General features: G+C 40.1%; 1 protein-coding gene across 5 annotated transcripts in view; it reads left to right on the forward strand.

Moving 5' to 3' along the window:
* Positions 1-26,818, forward strand: part of kiaa1549la (KIAA1549-like a) — a 128,258-nt gene that overhangs the window by 46,879 nt on the left and 54,561 nt on the right. For all 5 annotated transcript variants that reach the window (XM_087844089.1, XM_087844090.1, XM_087844092.1 and 2 more), the window contains exons 3-11: positions 1,746-2,570; positions 3,159-3,274; positions 7,051-7,273; positions 10,766-10,899; positions 11,791-11,959; positions 19,838-19,897; positions 20,813-20,973; positions 23,015-23,186; positions 26,346-26,506. In XM_087844089.1, the coding sequence (XP_087700215.1) occupies positions 1,746-2,570; positions 3,159-3,274; positions 7,051-7,273; positions 10,766-10,899; positions 11,791-11,959; positions 19,838-19,897; positions 20,813-20,973; positions 23,015-23,186; positions 26,346-26,506 (2,021 nt within the window). The remainder of the gene's footprint in view (positions 1-1,745; positions 2,571-3,158; positions 3,275-7,050; positions 7,274-10,765; positions 10,900-11,790; positions 11,960-19,837; positions 19,898-20,812; positions 20,974-23,014; positions 23,187-26,345; positions 26,507-26,818) is intronic.

The raw sequence follows: 26,818 nt of genomic DNA on the forward strand, positions 1-26,818 counted from the left end.
TCTGAATAGCAAGACTCCTCTGAGGATTATGTGCCACTGAACGATCATGCACAACAATGTAGTATTGTATTTGGCATCCTGTGAAAAGTAATCATAAAGAGACTGCTTTAATGTGATCACCTGATTGCAGGGACTGTGGAATTTAATTGCTCCCCCTAATTGAATAATGGCATGCATTAACTCTACTTACGTCATTGCACAGAGGCCTATTGTGGCAATAATAAGTGAATAGCAAACAGTCAGCTAATTTTGCTCAGCTTTTGTTTTTTTAAGCCTACAGCACACTTTCACACAGCGAAATCGGCTTTGATGTCATCTTTTATGAATCGTCATTCTTAACTGCTCTCATCAAATTGTAATTTTCAGCATTGCTATCATCACAGCCACTTAGGCGCATCATCTTCATCATCCCATCATCGCATCATCGCCCTCACTATTTTGTCAGCAACTTTATCATAGTGTCATCATCTTCATCATCATCAGCATCCTTCATGTCCTGTCCCATTTCATCACCTTCCTTTCATATCTCCCCTGCTTCCTGTCATGCCATCATCATCTATAACGCTGACATCAGCAAGGTAAATCCTTCACATATATTTTAGCTTCTGATCAACGAGTGAGCAGAAAGCTAATATCCTGTTGCTCAGTGTTTTGTGTCACATAACAAGCACAATATTTGAAGTCGTCAGGTGTTGATAAGAATGAATCCGCAGCTTGGTCTGAAAAGGTTCATTGATCGCCTGGCTCTTGTTTACTCTAGCTTCCTCTACACTCATCAATATGCGTCTCGCATCAGTATGTAGATGGATTAAACAAACCCCTTTCATTAAAATGCCTCTCTGGTTCACATTTTGTAATTGGATTTCTATTTCCCATTCAAAGTTGAAACTATCATGCAGTCCATCTAAGTGCTTTCAATTGGACAAAAACCTCATCTTCCTCATTCATGAGAAAAGTGAAAACTCAGTCTTGCTGGTTTGCTATTATCAGGCAACTGGTTCCTTTGCATCACTTTATTTAGGTTTAAATACCCCTATGGCAGTGCTTTAATGAGGATTTAAGAGACATTGCTCTAAACTTGGTTGCTCAGGGGTCTTTGTATATATACATATAGGTGTGGTATGAGTAGGTTAAAACTGTGTTTACACTTTTTAAGAGTCAAATATTACAGATTCAGGTCAAAGACAAGTGTAGCTGCATTAGTGTTTGCTATCAGCCTGTAGTCTCTTATGTTGTATATTGCATACGGTGTATGTAGGTCAGCAGATGATATAAAATACCAAAAATAGCACCAATACTTTCAAGTATCTTATCTTTCTGCAGTTCATGTTTGACCTGATATAAGATGTATGGTTCATTCAGGACCACTATAATCAACAGACGAGCGATACTTCTGTATGCAGCACACTGGCATTGTTTATGGACCTCTCCATCCTTTGCTGTGCACACATGGGAAAACTGTAGTGGGGCGGGCAAAAGCAAGACCCCCAAACAGAACAAAGCAGGCATCACTGACGTCAGACACAGCATTCATTTAAGTTATACCGTGTAAGGAAGTGCTGAAGTGGTGGGTCACAAAGTGGCTTGCAGATCTGTAGCAATTGTTGCAGCTTGAATTGTGTTTGAGATGAACTAGCTGAACTAATGCTGTGCTCCATTTAAATCTGAAAAAAGGCTGAGTAGTTTTTATATTCAGAGTCTCTGGAAATCCTTTATGACTGATTTTCATGTTTTCTGCCCTACAGAGGACTCAGTGAGCAGCCTGCCGGCCTGGGATCTCCCTACAGTCCCCGAATCACTCCTGTCCACAGTGGGTGACCATGATGTCACACTTCCTGCCAATGTCACCAGCCCTTTCTCCACCCACCAGTGGAACACCACCGCACCTGTGCGCACCAGAAACGCCTCACGGCGTCCGACCACCACAACGACCACCACCACCATAAAGATGCCTCTGTCTCCCACTACCAGCTCAACTTTACCATTCCCCACAACTGCAAGAGCACAAACACCACCAGAATCCAGCACGGCTACACACATCACAAGCCAGGACACTGTGACCAACGACAGTCTTCAGCTGACAACAGTAACTACAACAACACCCTTAACGACCACTCTTACTGTGACCACCAATGATGTGACGAATCAGGCAGCAACCACTGGGAGCGATGCAACGTTATCGCCAAATACCAGTGCTGCAACCACTACGCAGCAAACGACAAGCATCAGACTTACCACAACAACTCAACCTGCAACCACTACAACAACCACACCTGCCCCGACTACTGCTTCTACTACTACTCTTCCCCCGACTACTACCACCAGCACCACCACCAGCACCACCACAACTACTACTACCACCACTACCACCCCTGAGCCCACTACTACTACCACCATGGCTACCACGACTACTACAGCTCCCACTACTACTACTTCTACCACAACAACAACAAAGGCGCCTGCTACCACTGTGTTCATCCAGACTACTCCACCTCCTCCTCCATCTAGTACCAGTGCAGAAGAAAGTCCTCTGCCATGCAACATTACTGAAAAGTTTTGGGTTAGAACAGGTAAGAAACCAAAACATCCCCAGTAAGATAGCGATAATGATGAATTTCTTAACATTTATAGAAACTGTGTGAAAGATAAGGAAGAATAAGTAAAGCTAGTAAGATGAATGGCTCGGACATCAGAGAGCTCTCATAAAAAATAATCTAGGTACTGCATGTCCTCTAAATTACATAAAGTACACTCAGTGTTAAGTCCAGAAAAAAAACGATTACAAAGTAATAATGAATGCACACGAAATGCCGCATTTGAGAGTCAGGCAGAAAGTGCCTATTATGTGGCCAACATGTCAGTAGAGGTGCACAAATTAATTAAACTTGGATAAAAGTAAGTACAGCCTTTCCCCATTAACAAATATAAAAAGCCACACATCACACATTAGTGAGCCTTTGATTGCATATAGCAGCGATGCTGTGGTTTTATAAAGCTTTTAATAGTACTTGAGCTTGTTCATGATATATAAGTATACTTTAAGTTTACTGCAGAAGCAGTGCTGGTAGATTTATTAAAGCATAAAAATTATGTAAATGTGCACATATGAAGACAGTGCACGGTGATTGAGAACTAATTACCTTTTTTCATCTTCACAGTGTTATCTATTGAGCTGCGCAGGAACCGCTTAGACCTCATACTGAAACATCACCTCTCCAAAGGTCTGAGTCATGCCTTGCAGAGAGCCCTGAATGACTCCACTGTTTATGCACAGGTCAGTGTTTCTTCATCATCTTCTTCTTCTTTTTCTATAAGCTCCGCTCACTGGTTTTTCATGTGTGACTTGTCTGAGGGTAGCAACACGGTGGGGAGGTATGCGAAAGGAGTGAGAAATTGGTTCAAGGTGGGGTGGGAATACATCAGGGATCTGTTCCAAGCCCCCTCTTGTCTGCAGTGGTAATGGACAGGTTGATAGAGGAGGACAGAGAGCTCTATAATGTTTGCAGATGACATTATGATCTGCAGTGAAAGTAGGAACCAGGTGGCAGAGAGCCAGGGGAGGTGGCGGTATGCTCTGGAGAGAAGAGGAATGAAAGTCATTAGAAGCAAGACAGAATACATGTGTGTGAACGAGAGGAAGATAGATGTTACAATGAATATATGAAGTGAAGAAGAGAGTGGAGGCAGGGCGGAGTCGATGAAGATGAGTGTCAGCAGTGATAAAGATAGCAGAAAGAGTGAAGGAGAAGCTTGACAAGATGCTGGTGATACATGCTATGATGTATGCTTCGGAGACTGTGGCACGAACGAAAAGACAGGAGTTCAAACTGGAGATGAGATCGTTTGGAGGTGTGCAGAGGAGAGAAAGTGGGTATTCTGGGCAAAGGATGTTGAAAGGGTGTCCTGCCAGACAGGAGGAGAAGAGAAAGAGCACAGACAAAATTAATGGATGTAGTGAAGGATAAGGTGAGATGGAGGTAGATGATCTGCCGTGGTGTTTCCTAAAGGGACTCTGAAAAGAACCAACTGTGTGCTTTCAGCCCCCTCCTAAAAGCTCAAACTCCCTTGAAGTTTAGTTCAGCTTCATTCAAGGTGACCGAAGAGGCTGCGCTCAATTTCCTTTTTGCCATTACTGTAACCACAGACATCTGTTTGTGTAATAAGGGTCTAAAAGAAAAGGTCAAAAATGGCAAGGCATTTGTTAAATTGTTACTGGTAAAGATCAAAAACATAATAAAAATCATAAAAACAATGATGTTGGGTTACTTCCTGTAATCCCTGGTTCTCTGATGGCAAAGTAAAGGGTTTCACTGTGGGAATCGTCGTGGTGTGGCCAACTACGGAAGCTCCAATGACATCATGTCTCTCTATGACGAACCTGTGCTCATAGCTCCGCCCCCTCATACTAACACGGCTGACCAGCCCATAACTATCAAACACTGTACATAAAAGATGGACATATCTAGCATAACATCACCCATTGTTTTCTGGACATTTTGAAGCATCAAACATTTTTTTTTGGAGCCAGTAGTGATCAGAGGGTGCTAAGCTAGCAGCTAACACTAGTATGCTCAACTAATAATTTGTATTTCGAGCAATTCACAATAATTAATTATTGCTAATTAGATCAGAAAGATCAGACCACAGCAGCAATGGATAAGTGGCTAGAAGACACATGTCAGAAGCAAATAAAATGGCTATTAAGGCTAATAAAGTTTTTTGCATACACATTATTAATCTTCTTTAAACTCATCTGTTTAAAATTGCTTATGTTTAAACCTCTGTAAGCTCTTAACTTTTATCTGTTATTTTTATTATTGTGTATATTTTCAGTGTTTGTGTTTTTATCTGTTGTACAGTGTCCTTGGGTGCTTTGAAAGGTGCTATTTTTAAATAAAATGTATTGTTATTATTATTATTATTATCTTCTAGTGCATTTAATACTGCACAAGAAATGTTGTAGATCTATAAATTATATTTAAAAGGACCACGCCGCAATGCTGCAGTCAAATCTTTTTGTTGCGTTTCTGTTTTGCCATGATTTTTGCTCTTCGTGTGTGCTCAGATATTCTATATGTGAGTGTGTCATCAGTTTACAATACTTTTCATCACATGCTCCTCCTCATTCACTTCATAAGGACTCGCATGAAGGGTGCTAGAGAGGTGACTAATGCAGACTGTGGTTGAGTCTGAATTGTTATGACCTGCTGAATAGCGAGGCAGTTTACTCAGAGAGGTTATTACGCACCCTTGTACTGTCTCTCTCTCTCACATGCGCTACAATGTAAAACAAATTACGAATGAGCTATTACGTTGTTTTTTTTTTTCATTCACATAATTTTCCCATTCTGCTGTTTTTTTCTGTTCTGACTTTTGTTTCCTTTGCATATTCCTCAGTGTTTACATTTCTCATATTGCTCCCTTTCTCCGTCTCCCTCCAATATGATTGTTCCCTGGGTTTAAGTCGATAGATTTTCTGCCAACCTGTCTGTCTCACTTGTCTGTCTGTACGCCTGTTGGGCCTGCCCGGCTCTGTCTGTCCACCTGCCTCCCTTCATCTTGCTGTCTGTCTGTCTTCATCTTTTTTCTTTCTTTCTATTTTTATCCAGTTGTTTGTGAGCTCACGCTGGAGTGACTCAGTATCTCAAAGCTGCAGTCCACTTTCATCTAACCCTCCTGCAACACACACACACAACCTCAATCTCCTGAGTTTTCATCCCATCCATCAGATAACGTAAGCTATTATTTGGCAGTCAGGATCAGTCCTTTGACAATAGCAACAACAAGAGGAAGGAAACAGATCTTTAAAAGCAGTGATACGCAGGCAAAACATTGCTTCAGCGTGGGCAGGGATTGTCAAACAGCATGAAATTAACTTGCAGGTTACATTTAATATGTTGTGTCATTGAACCATGTCTTTTAACATAATTGCTTTTTCAGCTACTGTACTGGAATCTCCATAAACGAGTCATTAATAGTTTGTGTGCTTCTTTAGTAAATAGGTGGACAAAACAAAGAATACAAGCTAACAAGCTGACAGTTACAGAGTGCTTATGGTTAGAAGATTGCGTCACAGGATCGAGTTGACTTTCACTTGTTTTCCTTGTAGCCAGGAAACCAGCCGTAGCACGGGAGGACATGAGGGCAACCAGTCTGTTCCTGCAACCGCACATAATATCTGCAAGAAATACTTTGACTTTCCCACTCTTCTTCATTTTAGCCCTTAAAATGAGAGCTTCAAAAGCTCTTTTTTGTTTTCTAATGATATGCAAAACCCAAAGGTAGGGTGCTGGAATAAAGGAATGTGTCGCTGAGTATAATTAAAAACTAAAGAAGAAACTGGGGCTAAAGCTTTGACGAGAACTTAAAACAGAAAAGGGCTTAAACAAAGATGGCAGGTAGCTATAGTTTGAAAAACTGTGTGAACTTTCTTTCGTTTCTGTTTGCATGGAAAGTAGAGGGGATAAGAGTAGGAGAGAAGGTTAATGAGATACAGTTTCACTAAGAAGGATGTGTTATTGTCGAGAAATGGACTAGCCGGGGAAGGAGGGAGAGGAAAAAGAAGGATGAAGAAAGAGGAAGACGCCATAGTAACACAAGCTACAGCAGCTCAGTGTGGTTGAAGGTAGAGGAAAGTAGGCGGTGTATAGTTCCAGAAATACAAGCCTTGACTCACCGCCGATTGTTGTCTGTGTGTGTTTTTCCGGGACACGGTTAGTCAGATTCATGACTGGTGAGGGCTCAAGCTATAAAATTCCCTTGAGTCAGATTTGACTTAAAAAAAAATGCCAGGATTATAAGTATTCATAGTCTGATACATTTATATTTGAAGCCCATCGCTTGAGAACAACATGTATCAGACCTGGTGGAGCTGATTTCTGCTCTGATATGGTTTCTGCAGTTCTTTGCAGTGTGTGTGCTTTAAAATGAGGACACAAATCCACTAGGTAAACAATGCTTTAAAGACAGTCTGCCTTGAAATCCAGATATAAATGTAGTCTAAAAAACAAACTCCAACCTGTATTGTTCTCCTCTGCGTCTCTGTCACAGGTGGAACATGATGACTGCAGCCCCCACAACGTGACGCTGGGATACTACGTGACCAACGGGAAAACTGTCTACATTTCCGCCATGGTTGTCAGAGCCCTGAATGTTTACGGTTTTGACAAGCTGCTGTCGGACATCAGGCAGCACACGCCATTGGTTAAGGCCGTTCTGGTTCCCGTGGCAACCTGGGTGCCTGCTCCAAATATTCACCTGCAGCTGAAAACAGGTGATGAAAGCAAACAAAAAAATGAGATATGAGGGAGCAGCTTTACTCAAGAGGCTCTCACAGCACCAGCTTGATTAGGATCTGGCGATGGAGGTGGAGTATGAGAGGGAGCAGAAGTTAAAGATGTATAGAGAAAGGGAGGGAGGGAGAACGCAGGGAGGAAGACACAGAGGAAGAGTAGAGCTGAGTCAAAATTAGAAAATTTCGATTACATGTCTGCTCTCCTTTACTCTTCTCTGATACCCTAAATCCCATACAAACTTCCACGACTGCAGAGCAAAGGCAAATTGCTCCATTCATTTAGACAGCCTGGTAAGCCTCTTAAAAAAACACACTTCAGCATGCCCAGCCAGACACACATCGAAACCTCATGGGAGCAAAAGTAGGACAATGAATGCAATTATTGAATTGTTAGTTAAAATATACATGCACAGATTAGATTTCCTTAAAAAAATAAGTAATTCTGTAGAATTTGGTAGCTTTTGTATTGGTATCACTAATTATATTATTCATTTCGGTTCAGTTGTATTTATATAGCAGCACTGCATAACAGCAGGCACCTTTAGCCACTTTATGTTGTAAAGTTAAGACCCTCCACAGTCAGATGATTTCTTATTAGCAAACATATGGCAAAAGTGGTGAGGAAGAACTCTCAGTGCATCGTGGAAAGTATCCCAGCAACCCGAGCATAATTAAGGAACTGTACAGGGTCACTGAATCCAGCCTAACTGTAAGCTTTGTAGCCTCATTTTATAAGCAGAAGGAGTGTCTGTCTCCCGAATCCAAACTGGGAGCTGGTTCCACTGGAAACCCCAAGAATCACAAGTAAGAGAGCAAAGAGCTCTATTGGGATAATGTGATATTGTGAGGTCTTTAAGAAATGATGGGCCCGATCATCAAGAAGCATTTTAAATTCAGCTCCGGTTTTATGGAACTAATGAAGAGAAGCTAATAAGAGAGAGATTTATTTCTCCCAAGAAAAGAAGGAAAGACAATTTACTGTCTATAATTAATCCTTTTCTTAAACTTGCATTCATGAAAAAGAAACATATTAATAACGGGGAGGATAAGAATAATGATCACCTCTGAAACTCTCTTCATTTCGCTGAAGTAATATTGTTTCACGGGCTGAAAGTGGTAGTTGTTAATGGGCAGAGAAGGCATTTTTCCATGTAATCCCCCTGCCATAGAACTAAAAAATACCAATTATGTTATTGCAGTTTTTTCCTAACCTTTGTGTACAGTGATACGTATCTCTGTACATTTTATACAAATCCCTGTGCATTTTTTATCTGTGCATACATTTTTTGGTATGTATGCCACATCTTTTTGTTCTAATTAATAAAATTATATGCAAAAATGTGCAAAAAATCCTTGGAAACAAGCTCCCACTGAATGTCCGTAAAATGCCTTTTTTTAATATATATATTTTTTATTAGTTTTTCTGTTTTCACAAATAGTACATAATTACATAACATAATAAAGTGTACAATTCAGAACCAAAAATAAATAAAAAACAAACAAAAAACAAATAAACAAAACAAACAGACTGATAACTAAGCACAGAACACCAGCTCAGTTCCATCTAAAAAATAAATAAATAAATAAAGAGAGAATACAATACAGTACAATACCTGTGGTCCCAGTAGTACGTTGCAGTTTGAACACTCAAGAGAATCCTTGTAACATAATATCAGAAACATCAGGTTCCACATAATTCAAATATGGTTCCCACACCTTAAATAATTGATCTATTTTTGAGTGCAGTATACGTGTAAGATATTCCAATGGCACTAGATCCAACACTACTCTTTGCCAACCTTTAATAGTTGGTGCTTTTTCATGAATCCATTGGAGTAGTATATTCTTCCTTTCCGCATAGGTGAGAACACAGTACAATCTCCTATTATTCTTGGATATTAAAATGCCTTTTAGTTATGGTTTTGCTTTAAAAATGTTTTTAGTGTTAATTACAACTTTGACTGCTGTTTATCTCATGTACACTTTTGCATTAGCAACTAATTAGATGTAAAACATTTTCTCAGCAGTCTCTTCATCACTTGTTCTGTATTTCATGACTGTAAATGGCCAAACTGGTCAGAGCTTTGTAAGAATTATTTATTTAAGATATGATTTCTTTTATATGCAAAGATGAGTGTGTTTATGAAAACCATTATGACTATTCAGTGTATTTAGTGTATGTTCATGAACCCTACATAGTGGCTTTAAGCGACTGAGAACATCTATTTTTTGGCTTTCACATTTTCTGTAAAACAACTACAGCTCTCTGCCAATTCCCACACTTTAACACTTGTAGTGATGTTTGCTGTGTTTGTTGTATCTACTCCTGGATGTGAAGTAGGCACTTGAAGCAGAAATTAAAACCCATTTCTGTGTTGTACAGCTTTAATCCATAAATGTATAGTATATGCCAATTTAGCAGCCACAGAGATACATTTACATAAGATTACCAACTGGGTCAGCAGTGTTTGTGCCGGCACAGTGTTGCAGGCTAAGACACCAGTGAATGATGTAGTGTTTTTCTTTCTCTTTTTGAGAGATGTAGCCCGCACTCATAAGCATCCCATCATTTGAATTTAGGTCAGAATATTTTTCCACCTCTCCTGTCGCAGTGGCTACAGAGCTTTTTTTTAAAAAACAGCAAAGAAAGACAAGAGTGCAAGGCGAGAACAGAGGGCGACAACATTAATAACATCTGCTGTAATCCGATAGACTCAATATTGCTTACCCTGTGCCTCCTCGGTGCAGGACTGTGTGACGCTAACATAGAAATACTCTTTTCAGTTGTTCTAATTCTAGATAGTGACGATAATCCTCTTTCTGTGTCTCACTGCTTAGGTTTATTGATCACACAGACATTTATATAGGGCACTAATGCCTAAACCACAGCCCCAGATACAGATTCTAGATGCAGCGTGATGAAGTGGATTGCTGAAGAGTTTTTTAAATAATTTCTCTTTCCATGATTCTTGCGGTGCAGCAATTCAATTTGTAGCTACAACATTGCCATGACAACAGATTAAACTCTAAATGATAGTCTGTTATTTGAAGAGCCAGATTTTGGAGCTGGTACCTGAATACGTAGGTTTCTGCTAAAGAAATCACCAGAGTATGGCATTAGAGGGACTGGACACCAGGTTGCCACCCATAAATCAGTTATAATAAATATGAATGTGTCTGACTTTCAAACTAAAGAGTTTTTGTTCAATAATTGGTTTATTTTATCCTTTTAATGACGAGAGAAAAATGAAATACACTTGATTGATAGAGGAGTAAAAAAGCTATCTGGCTCCCAGGCTCCCGGGCCATTTCTCTGTCTCATCCTGCTGAGCTAACTGCCCATAAAGTAAAAAATTTTAAAGCGTCTTACCACCGGTTCATGGAAAAAAAAGGGAAAATTGTCAAACTTTGTAGGTTTTTAAAACTGCAGCCTATAAATAATCTTGTTGTTTTTTATGCTTTGTTTTCCAGTGTTGAGATTTGTTGGCCCGACAGACAACATCTACTCCTGCAGTTTTGTTCAGATGTTGGAGCAGAGGCTGGAGAACGCCTTTGATGAAGCTCAGGACAAAGTGCTGGAGACCTACAACACACTCACTGTTGAGGTGCTGCGTGGGGCGTTTTTTTATTAGAAAAAACAGACAGACAAATAAGCAGTATTTGCATGCTGCATGCTGAGAAGGTTTACATGAATAACAAAGTCAAATTCTCGTCACTTACCAGAAAACAAGCTTTCTTGATTGTATCCACTCTGTATCTAGTCCGAATACCTTATTTCAGGCGTGTGTTTCTTGTGTTTTCTGTGGTAATTGCTTGGTATTTTTTTCTGTTAAAAGGTCAGACAGTTTTGCAGCAATTTAAAAAAATAAAGAAGAAAATAGCTGTGTTGTTAAACAACTGGAGACACAATCAAAGCTCATTTTTGTGCAATTTTTGAAGCTCTTCTTTCCTCTTTCCTATTTCCTGTCTCTTTCTCTCCATCTGTCAATGTACCCTCATGAATGCAGGATCTACTGCACATGCACACACCATTATAATCAGAAGTAGGTCTCAGCATGAAGAGACAGATATATAGGCTCCATTCAAAATTTATCCTCTGAAATATTAACACTCATGGAGGAATGTGATGGGAATCTCTCGTACCTTGTATTGCCATCCACTCGTTTACGGTGACTCATTCACATAAGGTTCACAGCATCACCTAGGTCTTATTATATTGTGCTCACTCAAAGTGTAATACTGTGTCTGAAGCTCTGGTATGCATTCTTTATGTGGATTTTTGACATTTGGCATGATACGCTTAGATATTTCAGCATGAATATTTGAATTATACATGCAGCCGTAGCTGGCTGTTTGTGTGCCCGCTATAAAGTATTGAAGTCATTCTATTATGACATATATTAGAATGACTATGGGGCACATAGTGTACCATATTTGACAGGAGGATTCAAATAAAAATAATAAAATGTATTTTGTGCTTGTGTGTTTATCCTCAGATCCAGAGTGTCTCCCAGGAGCCTGACTCCCCCTCAGTCACTCTGGTGTATGTGGTGAAAAATCAGGATTCAATACTTAACGGGACAATTTCCAGCAGTCTTCTCAACCAGCTCACTGCTGAGCTGGTGGGGTACTTTCTGTTCTACCCACCGCTGGTCATCGCTGAGCGTAAGTGCATCCATAATATACTCAATACACTTTTACACCATTTAGTTATGTTTTGCACTTACAGCTAAATACTATAGTTTAGCAAACATTAAGTTCCCTTTACACCTGGAAGCTGCCAAATACCAACACTGTACATACTGTGACACAGAGTAATTGATTATTCATTGTAGAATAGCCATACAGATGCTTTTGGTTTTATTTTTCCCATTTATGTTTATTGAAAGTTTTAAGTTTATGACACCCAGACCAACAAAACAAATAGTAATGAAATTTAATTAGTGCATCTGTCTATCAAATATATACTCAGTGAAAAGGGTTTTGTGAGCATTAAAGCATGCTTTACATTGCTTCCAGTGTGGTTTGCTGCAGGTAGGAATCCCATTTTTGAGCAACCGCATTAACAGTTTATGGTACCCATAGACTGTATATAAAAGATGGTTGTAGCCACTGTAATGATCACCACAGGTGAAGTTAAACTTTGTGGCTGATCTGCACTACAAAAAAGCCATACATGTATTCAGATAATCCTTTAAAAATGCTCCAAAAGTCAGAGCCCGTTCTCACTCCCGAGGCGTAATGTAGTGGCGACCTGTCAAGTCCAGAGGCCTTGAAAGGTGACCTTCAGCGTTCTCTATGCCACGCGCCGGGTTATGGATGAAATCCAGTAGAATGACGCTCCCGCGGTAATACACGTTCCAGCCATGTATTCCAGCCCTAACCCTTACCTTATCCCTAACCTTACCCAGCACTTTAATGACGTTAGATAGTGTTTTCCAAAGCGATTTGAGTAAAACAAATGTACATGTGTAGATTCATTCCAAACAGTTCTCATGTTTCCTCATTTTTCCGATCTCGTGATATATGAACGTGTTGGGTGCCCGGAAGCGTAATATACAGACGATTTGTCACCTAGCGTAAAATGTTATGCTTTGGGAGTGAGAATGTGTTGGAAGCCACCAACAGCACAAATGATGTCGAGAGGTCTTTGAGAATCACTTCAGTTAGTGAAGGTGATGCTGATTGGCGCCATCGACCAATGAAATCAGTTACGCCACTCAAAGTTGTTATGAAGGGTTAAACTCTCCATTGTAGCCTTTTAGGCTAGAAACATGATGTTAATGGTGTTAGTTTTGCATTTAACAAGCAAATTGACTCACTTTTGGAGCCAGCCTCAAGTGGCCATTGGAGGAATTGCGGTTTTTAGTATTTCATTATTAATCACTGAGATTGTCACTTTGTGCAGAACACCAAGACTTCAACAGTCTAATTCAGAATAAATGATGTATAACCAGTAAATTAGAGTTCAGTTAGGGTGCTCAGTACTCATTCACTAGATCTACCTTCAAGCCATCTCCTCAGAGTCGCGGCTGGATGATTATGATGCATTTCTAATCTTGTATAAAGGGCTGCAAGGGGAAATTAAAATGAGAAATTCATCATCGGGTGAGGCATGTTGCTCTGACAATTTAGAAAATATTAAGAAATATTACATTTACGCTTTGCAATGTTTCGTTAAATGTCGCAGCAACACTTTAGCTGTATATGTCAATGCACTGTGCCAGAGCTTATTATAACACTATCAAAAACAACCTTATCCACAGCTGCCATTGTAGGAGACTTAGGAGTGACATTTCAGAGTTTTGAGTTACATCACCAAGCAAGATTGCTTTTGACATTATAGTGATTTGACGTTATATTGCCCTAATGGGTGTGGGTTTTTTTTGTTTTTTTTGTTTGCTCATTCTGACAAATCAGAAGGAGCCTCTTCTGCGTTGTCAGGGATAGTTTATAGCTGAAAAGGTGACTTTGTAGTTTTTGTTTTGCTGGTATCTTCATCACCTACTGACAAGAACTTCAAATAAATAAATATGTTACATTTTTTATTTACCCTGCTCTGTTCCACCTTAATCAATAAATCACCCTGAGGTAAATTTGAGGTAGGTTTGAACATGTTGTATATCTGCCTCAAAAATTCGAAACCAAGAAAATATCAGGGAATGTTTTTATTTATTATTTTTTTATGACTTGCTAGAGTGTTACACTCATGCTGGCAAGGCTGGAATGAAAACACAACAAGAACAGAGATGGTTCCCACATCCATGTGTATTTTCTGTCAGGTTTTAAGCAGCAGGAAGGGAACATGGGTGCAGAACATGACTTAGACAAAGGTTGGAGGCAGAGTGGAGGACTGCCCGTGTCGGATATCAGTATTGACACAAGACGATCGAACACATGCAGAGCAGAAAGAGGCGTCAGAAGATGATGCTCTTGTTTGTTTTCTTCCCATAAAGCAGTTGTGAGTCTCTTCACGCGAATTCCTTTAGTCTTTACATAACCATTGTTCTTTTACTTAATCTGTGCTGCTTTGTGCTGCTGGCGTGAAACTGACACGGCATATGTAGGGTACCTTCATGAACACTGACTACTGAGAACCAGTGAGTTCGCTGCAGGGCGTTGCATGTTTCGTGACATAACAAATGTCTGACCTGCTTCTCTACGGGGGAATTAAGGATTGGGTAACACTGATAAGAGGCATTTTCTAAAATATCACAACTGATGCAGTTATTCCTTTCTCATTATCAGAACATCAGATTCTGCAGTTTAATCAAACCTGTTGGGGTTTCATTTTTCCTTTAGCATCTGGTGTTGTGACGCGTGTCCTGCAGCAAAAATGAGACGAGTGAATGAAAGCATGGATAGGAGCAGTAGAAATGTAACTATGCAGTAGAGTTTTAATGTTATTTATTTATTTATGTCATGCTATATTTTATGCTTTTTTTTTTACTCATTATTTTGCAGTTAAATTAACTAAAAACTCTCATTTGTTATGGTTTTCATGGTTGCTATAATGTGACATTAGCAGCATTCTGCATAAACAGTAAGATTATTTTAGGTACTCCTACAAAATGCGAGGTGCTACTCATTTTTTCCCCACACACTTCAAAGAGCTCTCACCTAAGGCTTTCCTTGCAATATTTATATTTTTTCTAATTCAAGAAGAGTGATGGTCTTTTATCACATATATGTTAACAGAAAGAGGTCAAACTGTTTAGTTAGAGAGACGAATAAAACAGAAACACACAAAACAGTGTTTGCGTAGGACTCTGTGAAAGTGCATCCACGCTGCTTACATAGGAATTAAGAGGGTAAGTAGCAGACAGGTTCTGCTAATGAAATGCGCTTGATTAACTGATCACGAGCAAATGTGCCCACCTCTATAAAAGCGCAGGCTTTGGCAGCTTTCAGGTCTGTTTTAATGCCAAGGAGGAAAAACATCAGCAATAATCTGGGAAGGCTTACAAAGTAATTTCAAAACAATTTGAAGTTGAGTGAGAAAGATTATTCACAAGTGGGAAACATTTAGGGCTGTTGTCAATCTTCGTTTGATGATTTGGGCTTGTTTTGCAGCCGCACAATCTGGGAATCTTGCAGTTATTGAGCTGATGATGAACTCCTTTATATACCAAAGTGTTCAATGTGAAGCCATCTGGCTGGCAGCTAAAGCTAAGGAAAAAATCATTCAGCAGAACAAACATCTCAGGAACAGCAGCAGATATGCAACAGAGTGTGTGAAAAAGAAAAGTGGCCCAGCCAAAGCCCAGACTTCAGCCTGAATGAAAGGCTGGCCCTAAGAGAGGCATGCATAAACTAATGCCTGCAGGACTTAATGAAGTGAAGCAACATTGGAAGGAGTGGGCCAAAAGAAATGTGATGGACTGATAAAGTCATATAGGAAATAATTATTTCAGCTTGTCATTATATTAATACAGCCCATGACTGAGGGTAAGGTAATTCCCCTGTAATTAAATGGAATTTAAATGTATTTTATTTGAATTTGTGTATTTATATATTTAGCTACAAATACCTGAAGGTAGGTAGACTACAGGAAGGTGCTAACAAGTTAAAGAAATGATTAAGTTACCTGACTATATGAAGCATTACCTTGACAAAGGCCACTTTAGGGTACCATAGAGTAATTTGTGTTCTTTACTCAAATGAATAACCTGCAGTCACCTCTGTCACTTCAAGTGTTTCATTCAGTTAAAACAAACAAACCAAAAAAGAGTGCAACTCCTGAAGATCTTTACGGTAAACATTAATTATTGCAGTAGCTGACGCAGACTACAAACATATGTAAATGACCATAGACCCCAAAGATGAGCCACAGGAGCTCTGTTTGTATTCCCGTTCTGTCTCTACTGCCATCTGTGAGATTCTGAAAGGGCAAACAGCTGTACAGCTCCGATCATCTCAGTCGTGCCATCGGCAGTCTGTTGACCATGTCCCCCGAATGAGCTAATTTTAGCCCGGCGAGATTAGATTAGTATCTATTTGTGCATGCTCTCAACACCCAAAGGGCTCAAACATCACACTTCACATAGTCACATGCAAACCCACTTGGCATCACCACGGAAACGGTGTCTGTTCTCTTAAAAGCAGCATGTTTTTCTAGGGAAACAGTGAGCGAATGGTTTTGTATATATAATCTAAAAACATAATTAAATGAACAAATGGGTGGAAATGACTATATGCAGGTCACTGTATTGGTCAGAGAAATTAACTATAGTTATACTGAGATTCATATGAACAGTCTGTTTACACACAGAGGAGCATATAGTCATTTAAGTGTTTGCATTTTTGAGGATTAAAGGGCAACCTTATAGGATAATTATATTTTTTAATCTTTCACCAGGTGTATTTCATTATTCTTCAAAGTACAGGCTAAAGTATGCTGCGTGCCTGTAACGCAGTGAAGGCATGTGTAATGTGAATTTAATCAGCTGCCATAGGGAATGACTGTGCGTGTTTGAGCCTGTCTCCTTATAGAGTGTCTGCATTTGCTTTGGTGTGCATCCTCACCTTCAGGTCAGTGAGATGTCTAAATTATTCTCATTATAATGTTGTCTAAACTGAGATTAATTTGGAAAAAAAAACACCTTTCTGTGCTAACTATAGGTTAGCGTGACTGAATTTTGGCAGTGTACATCTGAGGGAGCTTTGATCTCACGTGGTTATTATATCGTGCTGCTTTAGCTGTCAGTCAAACGAATGATGCAATTCTTTGTGAATCCTTGTTTTCCCTCAAACAAACTTGCTGTTCAGAATATAAAGCACTTCATCCCCTGGATTCAATCGGAGCAGGTGTGGCTTGAGCGATTGATAGAAATAAAACAGAGAAACAAAAGATTTTAGGTTTCATATTATGAGAAAGAATTCTGTCTGTGTTCATAAGGTAAACAGATGAAACTGAGGCTAAAAAAGTATACACGTCCATGTATTACCATGAATGCAATTAAAACAATCCAATATACGCCAATCTGCTCACTATCCTCTGTGTCCCTCAATTCCTCAGTTACTTTCACCACTCACTTGTAGCATCTGGCTTCAGAGAAGCAAAATGATTACTGTCATAAAGCTCTTTGTCACATTTTAAAGTGACAGTGTTAATGTGAGGATGGCTGCATCTGTCTTTTATATATAGCCTATGGAAAATGCTCACTCGATAATATGTCAATCTACAGGTGAAAATAGTCCACAGGCAATAATATTACACTTCTTGAGAAATGGCATTTTTCTAGATAGTAGAAGTAGCTTTTTGCTTTTATTTTTTCATCTGATTCTTCTTCAAGTTTCTTCCTCTTTTTTTCCAGCTGTTGTGTTGATGAAATCAGAGCGCTGGAGTCATCTGCACATTGAGCAGGTTCTCAAAGCGAATGAGTCTAAACTTTCACACTTCGGTGCGGATTGTCTTATGTGTTTACGCGAACTTGTTTAACTCGAGAGGACAGCGCAGTGAATATGAACTCGTTCAGATACAGAGACGTCAGGCAGACAGGACGCGGGCTGATAACAGCTACTGCATCATGTAATGCCACTGACTCAGGCTAAACACTCAATGCTCGGCAAGCAGCCAGCTCAGAGGAGTTAGGTGGAGACAGATGGTGAAACGGGCAGATGGGAAATAAGGAGGGAGAGCTTGACGGATGAAGAGGACACAGAAAGAGGTCGACAGGCTGACGGAGTGATGATGTGTGTGTATAAAAGCAGAAGGAGACGGCCGGGTGGACAGAAAGGAGCCGGCGTTTTAGGAAATGAATACACTGACAGGTAAACAAGCAGAGAGTGAGATGGTAACAGAAGCACGCGAGCGGGAAGGAAGACTGAAGGCTAGTGTAGACGTGAGAGGTAAAGGAAATCAAAGCAGATAATGAAACCTGACCTGCGCGCACACTGCTGTGTAATAATTATAGTACAACAGCAGAGGAGATGTGTAGCTCAATTATTTATTAATTATGATTGTTACCAGGGAAAATAAACTTAGAAGTAATAACAATAATAATAATAATCATAATAATGGATTGCATTTATATAGCGCTTTTCGGGGCCCTCAAAGCGCTTTACAATTCCACTATTCATTCACTCTCACAGTCACACACTGGTGGAGGCAGCTACGGTTGTAGCCACAGCTGCCCTGGGGCAGACTGACAGAAGCAAGGCTGCCATCGGCCCCTCTGGTCATCACCAATAGATTTAATAATCTATTAAAATACATAGGATTGGGCACCGGATCGTGGAAACTACCTGCTTCCCCGCTATGTTTAATAAAGTAGCCAAGACAGACCTCACGAGAAGCGGGCCACATATGCAGTACGTCTTATAAGTAACTTTTAAAAGATCATAATATATCTCGTTCAAACTATATATGGCTATATGACATTTATATCATCTCTTTCTCATTATGTCTTTCTCCTCCACTGCTCTCTATCCTTGATCATTTCAAACCTCCTCCGAAGGGCTCTAACACACGAAAATGTCCATAAATTTATTATCAGTATCGACACAATCATTTAGCGTCAACAGATTAGCCATGTGACCCTCCGGTCTCCTGCCAGGTGACAAGAGCTTGCAAAACAACAACAACAATAACAGCTGGTTATATGCTAACATTGTGGCAGCTGATGTTAGGCTCTGGTGTCCTAAATAAATCCTCTGATAAATAGGTTGATTACATTCTCACATCGTATTCGCTGAGCCCGCAATCTTAGAGCTAATTTAAAGAAAGATTCAGTAATGCTGGTTAACTAATAATGGCAAAAAACAGTTCGGGATATCCTCAAAAACTCATCTTAGTATCGCTTTCATCAGACAGCAGTGAGCTTCACTGACTCATTAATTCATATAAGACTCTTTTCAAAAGGTTTTACAGCCTCCTCCAGAGTAAATAGACGTTTACTGCTGAGGTAAACAGCAGGCTGACAGCCTACACTCTACCGATGAATGGTGTTCAGGGTTTTTGAGGTGACTCAGGGGTGAAAAAGTAAAAATACTGCAAATTGAATCTCTCTTGGAAGACTAAAACATGTTTTTACTACAGTGGCTATCGTTGCTAGGGTTATGCATTTGAATTGGGAGGGCTAAGAAAAAACAATTCAGTTGACTGCAGTGTACAATCTACTGACATCCAGGGGTGAATGTTTTCAAACGTTACCTTTTTTTTCTATTTCTGTTCCACGTGGGTTCAACAGCCTGAGTTTAAAAACAAAAAACTGCAACGCCATAAAAGTGTACACCAGAAATAGATAAATAAATAAAAATACGATCTTAGGGAACTGTCAGTGTTGTTATTTATAGAAAGGAGCTCCATCCAAAATCTGTTCTGGTCTGCATGTGTGTATCTTTAGAAAATACTAAAAAATATCCCGAAGTAAATTTTAGATGGTAAAAAGACTCAAATGAGACTTTCTCATATTTCTATGAATTTTGTTATTGTTTTTACTTCAAACTGCATTTCATTGTTTGTGTTTGATACTTTATCAAAGACAATAAATAGAATCGAATCGAATCTAACCCCCTATTTCTGTCTCTGTCTGTCTCCAGCTCTTGAGTATCATAATCTCAACACATCTGCAGCAACCAAGAACTACTGGGTCATAACAGGTAAATTGCTCACACACACACACACACACACACACACACACACACACACACACACACACGGACTGAGGTGCTGCTTGGTGATCAGTGGTAATCAAGAGCTGCATCGATTGGACAAAACAGCAGTTAGTTAAATGCCTGCCGCGTGCTGTTGTGCAATTCAGCACAATGGTATTGGATCTTTACATTTTCCTTTCCTCTTGAGCCCCCCCCCCCCCCCCCCCCCCCCCACCTCCCTTTGCACCCCCCCCCTCGCCCCCTTAAGCTCTCCGTGTCAGAGTGCCTTTAGCTGCTCTGTTCCCGGGAAAACCTATTGATGTATAATTCACAGCTTCCTGACCGGGGCAGAGGGAGAGATCGCTTCACATCACATCACGGCCGGGTGTGAATGATTCTGAAGTGTGTGTCTGTGTGTGTGTCTGTCCACGGCTTCATCTCACTTATGGCCTCTAGTAAGAGACGCACACTGAAGATCAAGATTGATGCAAGCACCTTCATCTGTTTGTGCGTGTGTGTTTGTTTATATGTGTGTGTGTGTGTGATACAGACAGACTGTTTGATCTGTGTGCCGCTGTAGCCCTGATAGAAGTTTCAAGATGATCAGCTATTAAATTGAAGGGACTATCACCCAGTCCTCTCTGATAGCCCACTCATCTCCTGTCTGCTTGTTTCTCTTATCCATTTTCCTTCTTTGTTCTCAAGTATCAATACTGTCTTCAGCTAATTTCTCTTTACGCTCTCAATCTCTCTCTTTATCACCTCCTCACACCTATTTTCTCTTTTCCTTCCTTTGCTCTTGTCCTGTTTGTATTTTCCTTCCTGTCCTCCATCTCTTCACTTGTCTCCGGTTTCTCTTCTCTCTGACTGCCTGAAAACCAACAAAATCCCTCCTCTGTCCTCTCTTGTCTCGACTCTCAGTGATCCAGGATGTAGACAGCTCCTCCCTGGAGGTCAACTACCAAAGCTTTGCTAGTCTTATGGAGCAACGGCTAGCTGAGCTCTTCCTGGTGGCTGGCAGGCAGGGCCCTCGGACGGCGAGATCCCGGCGGGCCACCACTGTGGGGGGCTACACCGTACAGGTAGGTGGAAATGCGATTTGTGGATCTCAGTGTGTGGCTGTGACGATGGCGTCTTCTGCTTCCTCCATACGGGAAGAAAAACACTTTGCACCTCTATGAGTTTCATCACCTTTTGTATTTAGAAACTGGTACACAGTGTTCACCTACTCAAGTTTATTTTTTAGAGATTCAGGTTTAGCTTTAATCTTTTATTAAGATAGCTCTAGGTATTGGGATTTCACATTCGGTCTGTAGACATCTACCTTTTTCCAGAAAATGTGGGACAGAGTCTCAGAAGGTCACAGTAGAATCTGGTTTCTAAACTCCTTTCTGTGCTTCAAAAACGAATTAATATGTATATTTACTGGAAAAATATAACAATAATTAAATATAATTATATATATTATTAAATATATAGACATGGTTGTCTTTGATATGCTTTCACTCTGCTTATACAATCTGTAATTTACTGTAATTCACATTACACATGTCTTTGCTGTACTAACGATGCTCAAAGTGGTGATATAGAGCAGCGGTCCCCAACCTTTTTTGCGTCACGGACCGGTTTATGCCCGACAATATTTTCATGGACCGGTCTTTAAGGTGTCGCGGATAAATACAACAAAATAAAACTAGTACCGGTACCGAAAAAAAGAAGTGAAAAGACCAAGGAAAACCGAGTAAACGATAACAAAATAACGCTGAAAACCGATAAAAACCCTGAAAACTATACATTTCACACCTGAGCCTCAACTCTCGCGGCCCGGTACCAAACGACTCACGGACCGGTACCGGTCTGAGGCCCGGGGGTTGGGGACCGCTGATATAGAGGACCTACTATGATAATTTCAAGCAACATAATTTTGTTCTTATATTACACTTTGGTAACTTTGCACAACTCACAGTTCACAATAATCAAAAACCTTGGTTCCTCTGTTCATCCTGAGTTTCAAGTTTCTGTTTCCCCTCCCTCTAAGCCATGCAAAATGGGTGTATCAAATTTCAATGTAATAAATAACATTCACGTTTGCCCTGGAAGAACTATCAACGAACATAGTGTCAGTATCGTTCCCTGAACCCCCTTCTGACAGGGCTTTGGGAAATGGCAATCTTACTATTTGTGAATGTCTGTGTGTCCCTGGACAGCTCCAGATTTAGCACCCTGGACAGCGCTACTGACAGTAGTCAGCGGGGACGGGTTTCAAAACTGTTGTTGCGTTCGAGAATGCTGATATTCTGAGCGCATAAGCTGCAGGGGAGCATGAAGTACGCTGCCAGAAAACTGACATGGAAAGGGCAAACTTTATGAAAACTGAGACACACTACAATGTCAAACCTTTAAAAGCAGTACCCAAATATTTAAATAAAGTCTTAAAGTTGTCATAAATAAGTTCATTTTCATTGTGTCTTTCTAGTAAAACCCTGTGTGTGTGTGTGTGTGTGTGTGTGCATGACATTTTGTGTATTTGTCACCTCCCAATATGGCTCCAGTGCTCCATATTGTGCAAATTAAGACAATGTTTGACTCTTCCTGGGCCTTATGCCTTACACACCCGTAAGGTTTTATGGTTGCCATGGATGACCGGTTTTATGCCTGCAAAGTGGAGGAGGGAGAGGCTGGCAGAGAGTGACAGAAAGGGTGGTGCGGGGTGTAGCCAGTGCAGAAATCATCCAACCATTTAATAACACACATCCCTTCTTCTTATGACAAAATCAAATTACCGGACTTTATTAAACCGTGTAATGTTTGTCAAATTAAAAACGGTGTTTGATGTATGATGAAAGGAAATTGAGATTTCAAGTGACTCAGTTATCCTCGAGTGTCTTCCCCAAGTGTAGTTATCTTCCACCAAATGCTCGACTTGATTAAAGCAACTGAGCTGATTCAGAGTTTTGATTGGGCCACCAGCAAGAATTTTTAATCCTTTGCTCGGTAGAGAGAAAGAGAGTTTGGATTTTGTGTTAAATCTTGCCATATAATATGTTTTATCAGTATAAACTGCGGTAAAACATTTTTTTCTCATATTACTCGAGGTTTTATGACATCCCCATTCTCTTGCAGATGGTGAGCATGCGTAGACTTCCCGGTCCCAAGAACCCAGCAGAGATGACCTACTATGCCCAGCTGAATGGAGCACCCATCTCTGGAACCACAGCTGCTAAGACACTGAGCAGTCTGGACTCCCAGACCATGGCTCTGACCCTGGGATACTTTGTACAAGTCCAGGCTGAACGTAAGCTTCTCATTATACTCCTCCAGTATTCAGTTACATTGTCATATATCATGAATATCAGGGACCAGGCAAGTCACACAAAAGAGGGCTTTATTTATCCCAGTGTCACTCTGCAATGTAACAAAATGTAAGTGTCAGTTTACACTTTCTGGCTAGCATCCTAGCTAGCCAGAAAGCTAGCTAGGATGCAAGCTAGGCCTAGCAGGCTTTACAGTCAAAAACTACCAAAACTGGCAAGTTATAAATTCACCCAGCATAGACTAGTTATGACATATTGGCTATAAAGATCAAAGCTGTTGTTTGGATCAGGCTGTAAACATGCATTGCTGTAAATATGGGCATTTTTGTGGAGACTCATCTTTGAAGCCAGGCTCATGTGGCCACTTCAGAAACTGCAGTTTTTAGGACTTTGGCTTAGTTTTCCATGCCTGCAGCATAACACTAACATTAGCTTTAAATTGTGTGTATCTTTGTCATAAAAAACAAAACAAAATGCAGAAGGACTTTATTTGTGAATTTGTGAACTAGAGTTGATACAATAATTGCTTTCCTTGTTACCTCTCCTCTTACAGTTGCTAACTACTAAGTATGCTTGCAAAATATATGCTAAATTAGTCGTATAGTGTTGTTATCAACTTAAACCATAGTGGGTGCAATTTGGGAAATAACAAGCGGGCTATTTTTTTTTCTTAATACTAACTATATATTTATAGCATAATTATGAGCTTCCAACAAACAGGTTCAGAACCTAAATATATAACCACAGTGTTTACAAGAATATTTATATAATAAAAGGTGTCTGTGAAGGTTCTCAGTCATCCAGGTCATCGTAGTCAAAGGAGCTTGTAAAGAAAAGCGTCTGGACTTCTTTAAGTTGCTTGAAGACGTTTCACCTCTCATCCGAGAAGCTTCTTCAGTTCTAAGGTCAAATGAGTTCCCTCCCCAGACGCCTTAACGCCCACTCACATCCTGGGCCATCTGACCTCAGGAATTCGCATGATACAGTGGGGCCAGGTTTCACAACGAGAGCTCACCTGAAACCCTGGCTGATTGGGACCCACAGCCACTTTCACAGCTTGGCTCAGGCGATTAGAGGATCATCAGGGGGTCCTTTTGTCCCTCTGTGGGGGGACACTCCCACTAGGTTTAAATCTGGGACTCTCCACCATTTGACCTGTTAAAATTTTTCGTGGTGTTCATCAGGCTGAAAATCTAGTTTTACAAGCAGTGATTTTAGCTCTTTGTAGTTACCTGCTTAGGAATTGCAGCTGCTATAGTAAATTTTGATCTGTTGTTTTAAATCCTTGATGTAAAGTTCCTAAATGAATGCATAATTCGTACACATTGATCAACTATTGATGTTTTTGCACAGTAGACAGATTAATGACGGCTGCATTTCACTTTGGAGCGGCTCTACTGTCATGCATGCTGGTTCACTGTCACGGCTTACGGGATCACTTTATGGCAGAGAGTGAAAGATGACTCCATTAAGTTATTAATGTTTCATTAAGTGCTTTTCCTGCTGTGACAAGTCAAAATGTCTGGTGTAAAAAAGATCTGTTCCCATTTGTTCGAACACTTGCAGATTTTAGCCTAGGATTTAGAATTAATTAGCATAAAAATAGGAGCAATGAAGTACGTGGACCTTTTTTTTTCTTTGAATATTAACACAAATCTTGTCAGTGTGAGATATTATAGATGCAGAATCAACTCACAGAGCACATTTCTCATTCAGTAGCCGTTGTAGAGACCCCACACTGCTAAAACATTCCTCTTTAGGAGAGATCTGCTAAACTTGGGCACAGCAGTGTTGGCTTACTGTGACATTTGGGTTTAAATTAACTTTCAGTTATACTCAGTGCATCTAAAAGAGCTTTGAATGAAACAAAATAACAGGATTTTCTAAATTAAGAGGACGCTGTAGTTAGATATGCTTTTCAGGTCAGTTTTCTTTGAGTAACTACTGTTCGTATTGTATGTGCTGGAGAGGACAAAATGTTCCCCCTTACCTTTTCTCCCTCTGAGTTATACAGAAACTGGAAAGACACCAACAACCACGTGTGCCCTTCACAGCTCCTCCACACAGTGTTTGTGCAGGGAGCTGAACACAGTGTTCCTGCAAAATTCATTTGCTTTGCTTTCATGGCCTCAGTGGAAACCATCTACATTAATTCTTGTAATGGAGATGCATCCATTTGGTAAACTGCTGTGTTGAAGAGAAGCTCAGAGAAATACGTTATTAGTTATTATTATTAGTTCAGATCAGCTGAAACACTCAGTTTATTTAAATCCAGGTTGAAGACTCACCTGTTCTCAGCTGCATTTGAATAAAGCACCAAATCCACACTTTTAAGCTTAAATTCCAAAACTTACATTTTAACTACTGATTTTATCTACTGTTCTGATTTTATCTGTTTTGATTTTATATACTGTTTTGTTTGTTTGTTTGTTAATTAGTTAGTTAGTTTGTTTGCTTGTTTTACTCAATTTTAAATCATGCTTTTTATTTGTTTTTGTTTCTAATGTCTCTGTAAAGCACTTTGAATCACCTTGTTGTTGAATTGTGCTATACAAATAAACTTGCCTTGCCTTGCCTAGTTCAAAACTCTGGTGAACTTCAAGTTGTTGCCTGATTTTGATATTGGATATACATGCAAAACAAGCAATCCCTGTCATCTAAAAGCTCAGGCTTCAGACTCTCTACACACTTTATTTTCCCACAGCTTTTTATACTCCTGGCTTTTTATGACGTCATAGAGTAGTGATGTCTTTAATATGCTCACCTCTAGCAGACAGCATTGACTGTGTGATTTTAATCCAGTGCCACGTCTCTCTCTCTTAAAACCTCTGGGTCTTATGCAGAAGCCACACCCACCTGCTGTTTAAATTGTTTTTCTTGTGCTGAGGAGCCAATCAGATGTTGCCTTGTTTCAGGCGGCTTAGCATCAATGTCCAGCATATTTTGAGCTGTGAATCATGCAAAGCCTTGCTAGTGAAGTCCAAGAAGAAAAACATGGAGGTGGAAAAGAGATTGTTAATGAGGCATGTGGGAAAACCGCCTGAATCAGTTTGCCTAATAAGCTCTTGTAAAGATATTTAATTAACTTGTTATACAGTGAATTGTTTTTAATGACTGAACCCATTTGTGTTCGTGTGCAGCTGTGGTAAAGACACCGCCCAGCAACCTGTGGATCATGGCCGTTCTGACGCCTCTCTTCTTATTGATGGTGGTGATTGGGATGGTGGCCTTCATTCTGTGTAAGAGAAACAGGGTCCTTTTTAAAACGGGCGCCTTCAGGACCTTTAAAACTCGATCCAAGGTAAGATTTTATCCTGCCGTTTGTGTCTGTCCACGTTTTCTCTCCCTTTGCTGCTTTTTCTGCTCCTTTCTCCCCTCCTGCTATAAATACTGCAGCTCAACTGTTGCAGTATTTAGAGCAGAAGAGGAAAAAAATAATTAACCTAAAATCTCTAAATGTCATTGCTTCACTTTAGCAAATCCCAATACCAGAAATGGGATCTTCTAAAATATTACATAACCCTGTTATGAGTGACAAACGGCGCAGAGTAACGAGTGTGTTAAGCCGTTCCTTCAGGTCAGAAAAATGAATCCCATCTGTCCCGGAATTACT

Source organism: Neolamprologus brichardi, chromosome 7 (assembly GCF_056152115.1).
Source record: "Neolamprologus brichardi isolate AB-2024 chromosome 7, ASM5615211v1, whole genome shotgun sequence".
In the NCBI taxonomy this organism is placed as follows: domain Eukaryota; kingdom Metazoa; phylum Chordata; class Actinopteri; order Cichliformes; family Cichlidae; genus Neolamprologus; species Neolamprologus brichardi.